General features: G+C 38.8%; 1 protein-coding gene across 7 annotated transcripts in view; it reads right to left on the reverse strand.

Annotated features, from left to right (window-relative positions):
* The window catches only part of GRIK2 (glutamate ionotropic receptor kainate type subunit 2), a 1,079,206-nt gene that overhangs the window by 246,370 nt on the left and 820,149 nt on the right, over window positions 1-12,687 (reverse strand). For all 7 annotated transcript variants that reach the window (XM_072831955.1, XM_072831953.1, XM_072831957.1 and 4 more), the window contains one exon: window positions 1,692-1,805. In XM_072831955.1, the coding sequence (XP_072688056.1) occupies window positions 1,692-1,805 (114 nt within the window). The remainder of the gene's footprint in view (window positions 1-1,691; window positions 1,806-12,687) is intronic.

Below are 12,687 nucleotides of genomic sequence, written 5' to 3' on the forward strand. Positions count from 1 at the left end.
AGCACTTGTTATGAGCATTGTGGAGACACATATGATGTAAAAATATGAGACATAGTCAGATTCTCTTCCTCAGAGAAATGTTCAGTGATGTTTAGAGAAATACTGCACACATGAAATAAGTAAAGAATAGTGTGATATTAATTCCAAATAATGTAAAGTATTGACAAGTACAAAAATATCTCAGAAATGGAGGGAAACATATTACAGACAAAAGGAACAGGGCTAACACAGTCATGGGAGTAGGTTAATGGGAAGAGAATAATAGGAAATGAGGATGGGAAGATGGGAGAAGACAAGATTACAGAAGGTCTTGAACATCAGGGTCATAATTTGGAGAATTTTTAATGGTCAATAGGGATTCACTGAAGATTTATGAGGAGGGAAACAGGAAAATGATAGACCATTACATTGAGGATGGGGTATATTGCAGAGGGAGAAGGCTGTCAGCAGTAAGGATGGCTATACACTTATTGCAATAGTCCTAGCAGGAGGAAATGAGATTCAGTATATACAAGCAGAAAAAAGATGCATTAGCTTCTTGTGAGAGTATTTCATTTGAAGAACAAGACCAGTAAATTGGTGGGTATGAGAGTACCTTTGAAAAAGTAGGGAGATATGAAGAGAACTTGGGAAGTTCGAATATGATGAATAGGGAGCAAGTACACACTGAGATTCTCAGCTAGGGGGTGATTAAAAAACTCATGAACTTCCATCACTGTCATTTCATGATTACCAGCTTGGCTTCATTATCAAGAGTCTTTAACCCAAGCTATTTTATTTTGACATGCCTAGAGATCTGACATCCCTTGTTGTTAATAAAAGGACAAGATTATGAATTCCTCCCGGCTTGATTTGCCACCATAAATCAAATTTAGAAATTATACAAATGCTAAAAGTATGTGGTGGTTTGTTCTGAACATTAATCTCACATTCTTATTGACTACCTGGGAAGACACAGGAACTAGCATTGATAAGCTTATTCTGTAAGTAGAAAGTACTGACTTAATATACGAGCTCCTTGACTATTCTAAAATTAAAATCCTCATTTTAAATGGCATAGTGGGAAAAGTAAATATTACTATGTGATCTAATTAAAATATATAATTATAAGAGGTGTAAAAATATCCAGTGCATCAGTTGCTTTGAAAATTTTTCTGGCTTATAAAAACACTTGTCATTTAATTTTATTAGAGAGATAAATAAACTAAAAGTGATTTACCATAATGAAAACAATTGAAAGCAAGGTTGAAATATAACTATAATAGAAAAAAAATCCTGAAAAATAAATGACATGCCCTCTAAAATATATTTGCAGGAAATGAAAGCAGAAGTAAAGTTCACATGCAGTCCCTCACATAACTTACTTATATATCTACATTATTCAAGTCTTAACATTGAAAATTCTTCAATAATATCTAATCTTGCAGAAATATAATGATTTCTGGTAATATGCAAACCTATATTATTAGTCAACACAAACAGCCCAAACATTAATACATGTCACATCATTGAAGATTAACAATAAAACTGTGCCTCAATTAACCTTGACTCATCTATTATACAGTAATTGCTAAATAACTGTAAAATACATTACAATCTGTTCTTTACTGTTCAAATTATAATGTCCTTTTTAATCCACTTCCATGTTTATCTACATTTATCTAAAAAAAAATGGGAAAACAAATACTTACCAAAATGGTGGTAACGATTAAAGAACGATTGGATAAGGAATCTGTGATGTTGGCTGGCTTTCCCTTTTGACTTTCTGTCATATTCAGGCCACTGGCTGGATCCCAAGTTCCAATCTATAAAATAGCATATGTACTTTGTAAATTGTCCATCAGGCACCTGCGAGAAAGTACTGCAAGAGAAAGTTAAAACTGCTAACACTTATTATTCACCTCTGCTGCATTATCTGCTGTCGTTAAAGTAAAGGCTGCTTGTTTTAAGCATGATTCACTGCTCTGTGAAGTGTGTCCACTCAAGTGTGACATTAAAGAACAAAATGATCCACTGCACTTCTACAGTCAGTATGGGAGCTTAATTTTCCATTCAAACTTTCATTCACCAAGATAAACCACATTTGATGATACCTTGATAGCTGGCTAGAAACTCATTAATAGTGCATATCTTTTACTGTAATGGATCTATCTCATCCTCTCATTACAAAGATAACATGCCACATTAGACAAAGCTAAAAGACAGAGCAAAACCTGGGGATCCAGGATAAATTAATAGGTAAAGCCAAGCTGCAGAGCAGCATTGATTGGTATTCCGCATGACCCCCAATAGGGCAAAATCATACCCAGAATTACCTTTGGAGCTTTTAAATATACACCTGATCAGCATTCAAAATACTCCAAGGAAAGATTACAACAAAATCTCATCTGAGCAACCTATTCCATACTTCCACTTGTATGCTATTTAATATCTACTTTAACTAATACTCTCTGATAATTAGGCCTTATACTCTCAGTATTCAGACATTTTATTCCCCCTGAACACAGCATACGGGATGACACAGCATACCTCTGGGAGACATATATTGGCATAGGATGCCACTGAATGCATACACTGGGTGGTTTATCTGCACTGACACTATTGCCCTGCCATGTAACAATGGTCAGCACTGAAGAAGAACAGAGGCAAAAGAAGATTTGGGCCAGTAGTTCTTTTCTCCACCCTCTTAAACCTAGGAGTCACGGATAATAAGATTTGTTTTCCATATCCCTCTAGCCAATTACCCAATGTGCTTATTCAAAGGAAAAGAAAACTATCAATTATCAGTTTATCAGTAAAATAAAGCTTTATATAAAATAAGTTATTTTTAAATGGCATTGATTTAGCAGGTAATATTTAGCCTGGTCTACCTAAATATGCTAACAAAGGTCTAATCAGCGTAACCTTACCCAACTTAAATATTATGATTGCTTTTATTTTTATTTTTTTTATATTTCATCACATGTACTCTTTTTGATTCCTTTTTTCATTTGGTTGGTTTTCTTAGTAATCTATTAAGATGCCTATCTTCCTTTAATTGGTGAAGCACCAAAGTAGAAATATTACTTATTTCTGTACTTCATAAGAAGGATATGCCATTCTAATAGTTGTATGTAAGTGCAAACTTAAGCAAAATTTTTCAAAAGTACATAACTATATTAGGGATCCCATATAATGTTTATTTAACGATGCCTAAAAAAGAATCCCTTGGGGTGCCTGGGTGGCTCAGTTGGTTAAGTGTCTGCCTTTGCCTCATGCCATGATCCCATGGTCCTAGGATGGAGCCTCCCATCAGGCTCTCTGCTCAGTGGGGAGGCTGCTTCCCCTTCTCCCTCCGCCCCTCCTCCCTGCTCATGTGATAGATAAATAAAATCTTTAAATAAAAATAAAAATAAAATAAAAATCTATTGGCTTGCCATATTTTCTTATATTAATTTTCCTTTTACCATTAAAAACTATATATTCCTGATGTGTCAATATAAGAAAAAGTTAGATAATACAGTGCGGAAAAAAAGAAAAAAAATACTGATTTCAGCATTCTCTCCAAAGTAAATTATTTACTGGTCAATTAAATTTGTTTAGACTATGACTACCATGATGTCATAAAGACAGAGTCTAATTGTAATTTAGGGTTAATAATGAAAGGCCTTCGGGGGCCAGACAGATAGCATCCATGTGTGAAGAAAAAGGGTATAAGCCAGTAGTAAGAATTTCCAGACAAAGGTAAGCAGTTTCTAAATTTCACAAAATCTCAAGGCAGAATAGCAATAATAGCCACAATCCAGACCCTGTTCTCCTCACAGCTGTGTACCTTGGGGCTTCATGCTCCCAGAGCCGGTGATTTTTTCAAGTTCTTAGTAAGGCATCACTAGAGCTAATAGAGGCCTTATTAGGAACCTGGATGGGGAAGGACAGAGAGGATATTGTAAAACCTAAAATGCCTGCTGACCTGCTTAAAGTGTTTCAAATTCAAAATCATTACAAAAACACTCTGTTGGCTAAACAAGACACATCTGCAGATTGGATTTTGCAGTGACTGCCACTTTTCTGCTCCTGGTCTATAATTAATACCTATTACACATTTGTCCCCTTAGATTTTCTTTCTTTCTTTTTTTTTTTTTTTTTCACCATCAGCTAAATAGCTAGATTTTTCAGACGTGTAATTCTAACAGCCAAAGCATTGGCAAACATCATTTCCCCACTGTCTGCCTAATGACATCCTCAAGCCTGATAAATTAGTTTTTCAAATGTCTACCCAAGTCACTAACATAAAATATTGCCAATTTCACTTACCATTATCACCCATGATTAATTTAGCTAAACGTCCACTCATCTAAATATATTTATCTAGTTTCATTCTCTGTCAGTTGCTTTTTCTAGTATTATTTGGAGGGAGAGGTTCCGGTTTATAATATATGAATCCATAACTTCCTAAAATCATAAGCATTAAATATCCCCTTTTATAAATCTAGGTTTCTGAACAGAATATTATAAAGTTTCAGAAATTTCAGTGACATAAAATTTTAAGTCAAAAAACTTTGAATGATCCCTAGATTTTAAGTCTACAGGTAATGTAAAATTCAAAACTTTTTAGTGATTGAGGAAATTGTCACCAGTAGGTCTTTTGGTTTGTTTTGTTTTAATCACAAGAACCATGGGCGAAGTCAAGACAATCTCTTTTTTCTTTAAATCCATTTCCAGAATGACAATTTTTTTTCATTATATGGTTTAATCAAGCCTTTACAGTACTTTTTTCAGTTCTAGAATGGAATAAAGATAACTAAGCACTCTTGACCTCACAGAGTTGTTTTAAGTAGTGATAACTCTCAACAAAGTGATATAAAAGGAATGTATCTTAATATAAAACAGGCCATATAGGGACTCCTGGGTGGTTCAGTGGTTGAGCATTTGCCTTTCACTCAGGGCATGATCCCAGAGTTCTAGGATCGAGTCCCGCATTGGGCTCCTTGCATAGAGCCTGCTTCTCCTCCCTCTGCCTATGTCTCTGCGTCTCTCTCTCTGTGTCTCTCATGGAAAAATAAATAAAATCTTTTTTTTAAAGGCCATATCTAACAATCCTATAGCTAACATTATACTAAAGTCTGAAAAGCTAAAAGCCTTTCCTTTAAGATTAGGAACAAAACAAACTGGCCCATTCTTGCCACTTCTATTCAACATAGTATTGGAAGTCCTCATCACAGCAATTAGGTAAGAAAAAAAAATTAATTGGAAAGAAAGAAGTATCACTCTCACTATTTGAAAATAAACTGATATTACATACAGAAAACTCTAAAGACTCCACCAAAAAACTGTTAAACTAATAAACAAATTTAGTAAAGTTTAGGATACAAAAATCAATATACAAAAATGTGTTATATTTCTATACACTAATAACAAACCACCAGAAAGAGAAATATTTTAAGAATTCCATCTACAATTGCATCAAAAAGAATAAAATAACTAGTAATAAATTTAACCAAGGAGGTGAAAGATCTGTACATTCAAAACAGATACATAGATCAATGGAATAAAATAGAGAGCCCAGAAATAAACCCATGCTTATATGGTCAATTAATCTATGACAAAGAAGGCAAAAATGCACAATGGGGTAAAGACAGTCTCTCTAATAATAGTGCTGGGAAAACTGGATAGCTACATACCAAAGAACAAAATTGGACCACTTTCTAACACTACACACAAAAATAAACTCACAATGGATTAAATACCTAAATGTGAGACCTGAAACCATAAAAATCCCAGAAGAGAACACAGGCAGCAATTTCTCTGACATCAGCTATAGTAATATTTTTTAGATACCTCTCCTAAGGTAAGGGACACAGAAGAAAAAAATAAACTATTGGGACTACATCAAAATAAAAAGCTTTGGAAAACCTCCAAATTATCCTGAAAATCTATGAATTCGGCCTGAGATTTAAAGAGAGACCAGCTGGAATGCGACAGTGAGAAGAGTTCGCGCTTCTATCAAGGTAGGAAGACGGGGAAAAAGAAGTAAAGAAACAAAGGCCTCCGAGGGGGAGGGGCCCCGCGAGGAGCCGGGCTGAGGCCGGGGCGAGTGTCCCCAGGACAGGAGAGCCCCGTCCCGGAGGAGCAGGAGCTGCACCGACCTTCCCGGGCGGAAAGGGGCTCGCGGGGAGTTGGAGCAGGACCCAGGAGGGCGGGGATGCCCTCGGGCTCCCGGGGACACTAACAGCAACTGCGCGCCCAGGAGAGTGCGCCGAGCTCCCTAAGGGCTGCAGCGCGCACGGCGGGACCCGGCGGGACCCGGAGCAGCTGAAGGGGCTCGGGCGGCGGCTCCGCGGAGGGGGCTGCGCGGCCCCGGGAGCAGCTCGGAGGGGCTCGGGCAGAGGAAGAGGCTCCGTGCGGAGGGGCCTGCGCGGTTCCAGGAGCAGCTCGGAGGGGCGCGGGCGGCGGCTCCGCGGAGGGGGCTGCGCGGCCCGGGAGCGCGAATCCACCAGCGCAGGCCCCGGAGCACAGGGCGCCGGGACACAGCCCAGGATCCGGCCTCCCCCGGGACAGGCAGAGGCCGGGAGGGCCCAGGACAGCGAGGACGCTCCTGCCCCAGCTGAGCAGATCAGCGGCCCCGCCCCGGAGCCTCCAGGCCCTGCAGACGGAGTTCCTGCCGGAGCTGAATCCAGGGCTCCAGAGCTGCCCCGCCACTGGGGCTGTTCCTCCTGCGGCCTCACGGGGCAAACAACCCCCACCGAGCCCTGCACCAGGCAGTGGCACAGCAGCTCCCCCAACTGCTAACACCTGAAAATCAGCACAACAGGCCCCTCCCCCAGAACACCAGCTAGACGGACAACTTCCAGGAGAAGCCAAGGGACTTAAAGTACACAGAATCAGAAGATACTCCCCGGTGGTTCTTTTTTTGTTTGTTTGTTTTTGTTTTTGTTTTGTTTTGCTTTTTGATTTGTTTCCTTCCCCCACCCCCTTTTTTTCTCCTTTCTTTTTCTTTCTTTTTCTTCTTTTTTTTTTTTTTCGTTTTTTTTTTCTTTTTCTTCCCTTTTTTTTTCTCTTTCTCTTTTCTTTCCTTCTTTCTCTCCTCTCTTTTTCTCTTTTTCCCAATACAACTTGCTTTTGGCCACTCTGCACTGAGCAAAATGACTAGAAGGAAAACATCACCTCAAAAGAAAGAATCAGAAACAGTCCTCTCTCCCACAGAGTTACAAAATCTGGATTACAATTCAATGTCAGAAAGCCAGTTCAGAAGCACTATTATACAGCTACTGGTGGCTCTAGAAAAAAGTATAAAGGACTCAAGAGACTTCATGACTGCAGAATTTAGAGCTAATCAGGCAGAAATTAAAAATCAATTGAATGAGATGCAATCCAAACTAGAAGTCCTAACGACGAGGGTTAACGAGGTGGAAGAACGAGTGAGTGACCTAGAAGACAAGTTGATAGCAAAGAGGGAAACTGAGGAAAAAAGAGACAAACAATTAAAAGACCATGAAGATAGATTAAGGGAAATAAACGACAGCCTGAGGAAGAAAAACCTACGTTTAATTGGGGTTCCCGAGGGCGCCGAAAGGGACAGAGGGCCAGAATATGTATTTGAACAAATTCTAGCTGAAAACTTTCCTAATCTGGGAAGGGAAACAGGCATTCAGATCCAGGAAATAGAGAGATCCCCCCCTAAAATCAATAAAAACCGTTCAACACCTCGACATTTAATTGTGAAGCTTGCAAATTCCAAAGATAAGGAGAAGATCCTTAAAGCAGCAAGAGACAAGAAATCCCTGACTTTTATGGGGAGGAGTATTAGGGTAACAGCAGACCTCTCCACAGAGACCTGGCAGGCCAGAAAGGGCTGGCAGGATATATTCAGGGTCCTAAATGAGAAGAACATGCAACCAAGAATACTTTATCCAGCAAGGCTCTCATTCAAAATGGAAGGAGAGATAAAGAGCTTCCAAGACAGGCAGCAACTAAAAGAATATGTGACCTCCAAACCAGCTCTGCAAGAAATTTTAAGGGGGCCTCTTAAAATTCCCCTTTAAGAAGAAGTTCAGTGGAACAGTCCACAAAAACAAAGACTGAATAGATATCATGATGACACTAAACTCATATCTCTCAATAGTAACTCTGAATGTGAACGGGCTTAATGACCCCATCAAAAGGCGCAGGGTTTCAGACTGGATAAAAAAGCAGGACCCATCTATCTGCTGTCTACAAGAGACTCATTTTAGACAGAAGGACACCTACAGCCTGAAAATAAAAGGTTGGAGAACCATTTACCATTCGAATGGTCCTCAAAAGAAAGCAGGGGTAGCCATCCTTATATCAGATAAACTAAAATTTACCCCAAAGACTGTAGTGAGAGATGAAGAGGGACACTATATCATACTTAAAGGATCTATTCAACAAGAGGACTTAACAATCCTCAATATATATGCTCCGAATGTGGGAGCTGCCAAATATATAAATCAATTATTAACCAAAGTGAAGAAATACTTAGATAATAATACACTTATACTTGGTGACTTCAATCTAGCTCTTTCTATACTCGATAGGTCTTCTAAGCAAAACATCTCCAAAGAAACGAGAGCTTTAAATGATACACTGGACCAGATGGATTTCACAGATATCTACAGAACTTTACATCCAAACTCAACTGAATACACATTCTTCTCAAGCGCACATGGAACTTTCTCCAGAATAGACCACATATTGGGTCACAAATCGGGTCTGAACCGATACCAAAAGATTGGGATTGTCCCCTGCATATTCTCGGACCATAATGCCTTGAAATTAGAACTAAATCACAACAAGAAGTTTGGAAGGACCTCAAACACATGGAGGTTAAGGACCATCCTGCTAAAAGATAAAAGGGTCAACCAGGAAATTAAGGAAGAATTAAAAAGATTCATGGAAACTAATGAGAATGAAGATACAACCGTTCAAAATCTTTGGGATGCAGCAAAAGCAGTCCTAAGGGGGAAATACATCGCAATACAAGCATCCATTCAAAAACTGGAAAGAACTCAAATACAAAAGCTAACCTTACACATAAAGGAGCTAGAGAAAAAACAGCAAATAGATCCTACACCCAAGAGAAGAAGGGAGTTAATAAAGATTCGAGCAGAACTCAACGAAATCGAGACCAGAAGAACTGTGGAACAGATCAACAGAACCAGGAGTTGGTTCTTTGAAAGAATTAATAAGATAGATAAACCATTAGCCAGCCTTATTAAAAAGAAGAGAGAGAAGACTCAAATTAATAAAATCATGAATCAGAAAGGAGAGATCACTACCAACACCAAGGAAATACAAACGATTTTAAAAACATATTATGAACAGCTATACGCCAATAAATTAGGCAATCTAGAAGAAATGGACACATTCCTGGAAAGCCACAAACTACCAAAACTGGAACAGGAAGAAATAGAAAACCTGAACAGGCCAATAACCAGGGAGGAAATTGAAGCAGTCATCAAAAACCTCCCAAGACACAAGAGTCCAGGGCCAGATGGCTTCCCAGGAGAATTTTATCAAACGTTTAAAGAAGAAATCATACCTATTCTCCTAAAGCTGTTTGGAAAGATAGAAAGAGATGGAGTACTTCCAAATTCGTTCTATGAAGCCAGTATCACCTTAATTCCAAAGCCAGACAAAGACCCCGCCAAAAAGGAGAATTACAGACCAATATCCCTGATGAACATGGATGCAAAAATTCTCAACAAGATACTGGCCAATAGGATCCAACAGTACATTAAGAAAATTATTCACCATGACCAAGTAGGATTTATCCCTGGGACACAAGGCTGGTTCAACACCCATAAAACAATCAATGTGATTCATCATATCAGCAAGAGAAAAACCAAGAACCATATGATCCTCTCATTGGATGCAGAGAAAGCATTTGACAAAATACAGCATCCATTCCTGATTAAAACTCTTCAGAGTGTAGGGATAGAGGGAACATTCCTCGACATCTTAAAAGCCATCTATGAAAAGCCCACAGCAAATATCATTCTCAATGGGGAAGCACTGGGAGCCTTTCCCCTAAGATCAGGAACAAGACAGGGATGTCCACTCTCACCACTGCTATTCAACATAGTACTGGAAGTCCTAGCCTCAGCAATCAGACAACAAAAAGACATTAAAGGCATTCAAATTGGCAAAGAAGAAGTCAAACTCTCTCTCTTCGCCGATGACATGATACTCTACATAGAAAACCCAAAAGACTCCACCCCAAGATTGCTAGAACTCATACAGCAATTCGGTAGCGTGGCAGGATACAAAATCAATGCCCAGAAGTCAGTGGCATTTCTATACACTAACAATGAGACTGAAGAAAGAGAAATTAAGGAGTCAATCCCATTTACAATTGCACCCAAAAGCATAAGATACCTAGGAATAAACCTCACCAAAGATGTAAAGGATCTATACCCTCAAAACTATAGAACACTTCTGAAAGAAATTGAGGAAGACACAAAGAGATGGAAAAATATTCCATGCTCATGGATTGGCAGAATTAATATTGTGAAAATGTCAATGTTACCCAGGGCAATTTACACGTTTAATGCAATCCCTATCAAAATACCATGGACTTTCTTCAGAGAGTTAGAACAAATTATTTTAAGATTTGTGTGGAATCAGAAAAGACCCCGAATAGCCAGGGGAATTTTAAAAAAGAAAACCATATCTGGGGGCATCACAATGCCAGATTTCAGGTTGTACTACAAAGCTGTGGTCATCAAGACAGTGTGGTACTGGCACAAAAACAGACACATAGATCAGTGGAACAGAATAGAGAATCCAGAAGTGGACCCTGAACTTTATGGGCAACTAATATTCGATAAAGGAGGAAAGACTATCCATTGGAAGAAAGACAGTCTCTTCAATAAATGGTGCTGGGAAAATTGGACATCCACATGCAGAAGAATGAAACTAGACCACTCTCTTTCACCATACACAAAGATAAACTCAAAATGGATGAAAGATCTAAATGTGAGACAAGATTCCATCAAAATCCTAGAGAAGAACACAGGCAACACCCTTTTTGAACTCGGCCATAGTAACTTCTTGCAAGATACATCCACAAAGGCAAAAGAAACAAAAGCAAAAATGAACTATTGGGACTTCATCAAGATAAGAAGCTTTTGCACAGCAAAGGATACAGTCAACAAAACTCAAAGACAACCTACAGAATGGGAGAAGATATTTGCAAATGACATATCAGATAAAGGGCTAGTTTCCAAGATCTATAAAGAACTTATTAAACTCAACACCAAAGAAACAAACAATCCAATCATGAAATGGGCAAAAGACATGAACAGAAATCTCACAGAGGAAGACATAGACATGGCCAACATGCACATGAGAAAATGCTCTGCATCACTTGCCATCAGGGAAATACAAATCAAAACTACAATGAGATACCACCTCACACCAGTGAGAATGGGGAAAATTAACAAGGCAGGAAACAACAAATGTTGGAGAGGATGCGGAGAAAAGGGAACCCTCTTACACTGTTGGTGGGAATGTGAACTGGTGCAGCCACTCTGGAAAACTGTGTGGAGGTTCCTCAAACAGTTAAAAATATACCTGCCCTACGACCCAGCAATTGCACTGTTGGGGATTTACCCCAAAGATACAAATGCAATGAAACGCCAGGACACCTGCACCCCGATGTTTCTAGCAGCAATGGCCACTATAGCCAAACTGTGGAAGGAGCCTCGGTGTCCAACGAAAGATGAATGGATAAAGAAGATGTGGTTTATGTATACAATGGAATATTACTCAGCTATTAGAAATGACAAATACCCACCATTTGCTTCAACGTGGATGGAACTGGAGGGTATTATGCTGAGTGAAGTAAGTCAGTTGGAGAAGGACAAACATTATATGTTCTCATTCATTTGGGGAATATAAATAATAGTGAAAGGGAAAATAAGGGAAGGGAGAAGAAATGTGTGGGAAATATCAGAAAGGGAGACAGAACGTAAAGACTGCTAACTCTGGGAAACGAACTAGGGGTGGTAGAAGGGGAGGAGGGCGGGGGGTGGGAGTGAATGGGTGACGGGCACTGGGTGTTATTCTGTATGTTAGTAAATTGAACACCAATAAAAAAAAAAAAATAAATAAAAAAAAAATAAAAAGCTTTTGCACAATGAAGAAAACTATCAGCAAAATAAAAAATAAACCTACTGAATTGGAGAAGACATTTGCAAATGATATATCTAATAAGGGGTTAATATCTAAAATGAATAAAGAAACTTACACAACTCAACACCAAAAAACTCCCAAACAATCCAATTAAAAAATGAGCAGAACATAAACAGACATTTCTCCAAAGACATACAGATGGCCAATAGACACATGAAGACATGTTCAACAGCGCTCATCATCAGTGAAATGCAAATCAAAGCCACAATGAGATATCACCTTACACCTGTCAGAATAGTTAAAAAAAAAAAAGAAAGAAAGAAAGAATAGATGTTGGCAAGGATGTGGAGGGAAAGGAACTCTTGTGCACTATTGGTGGGAATGTAAATTAGTACAGCCATGGTGGAAAACAGTATGGAGGTTCCTCAAAAAATTTAAAAAAAGAAATATCATATGATGCAATAATTTCACTATTTGGTATTTACCCAAAGAAAATGAAAACACTATTTCAAAACGATATATGGACCCCTATGTTTATTGCAGCATTATTTACAA

The sequence above is a fragment of the Canis lupus genome, chromosome 7 (genome assembly GCF_048164855.1).
Source record: "Canis lupus baileyi chromosome 7, mCanLup2.hap1, whole genome shotgun sequence".
In the NCBI taxonomy this organism is placed as follows: Eukaryota; Metazoa; Chordata; class Mammalia; order Carnivora; family Canidae; genus Canis; species Canis lupus.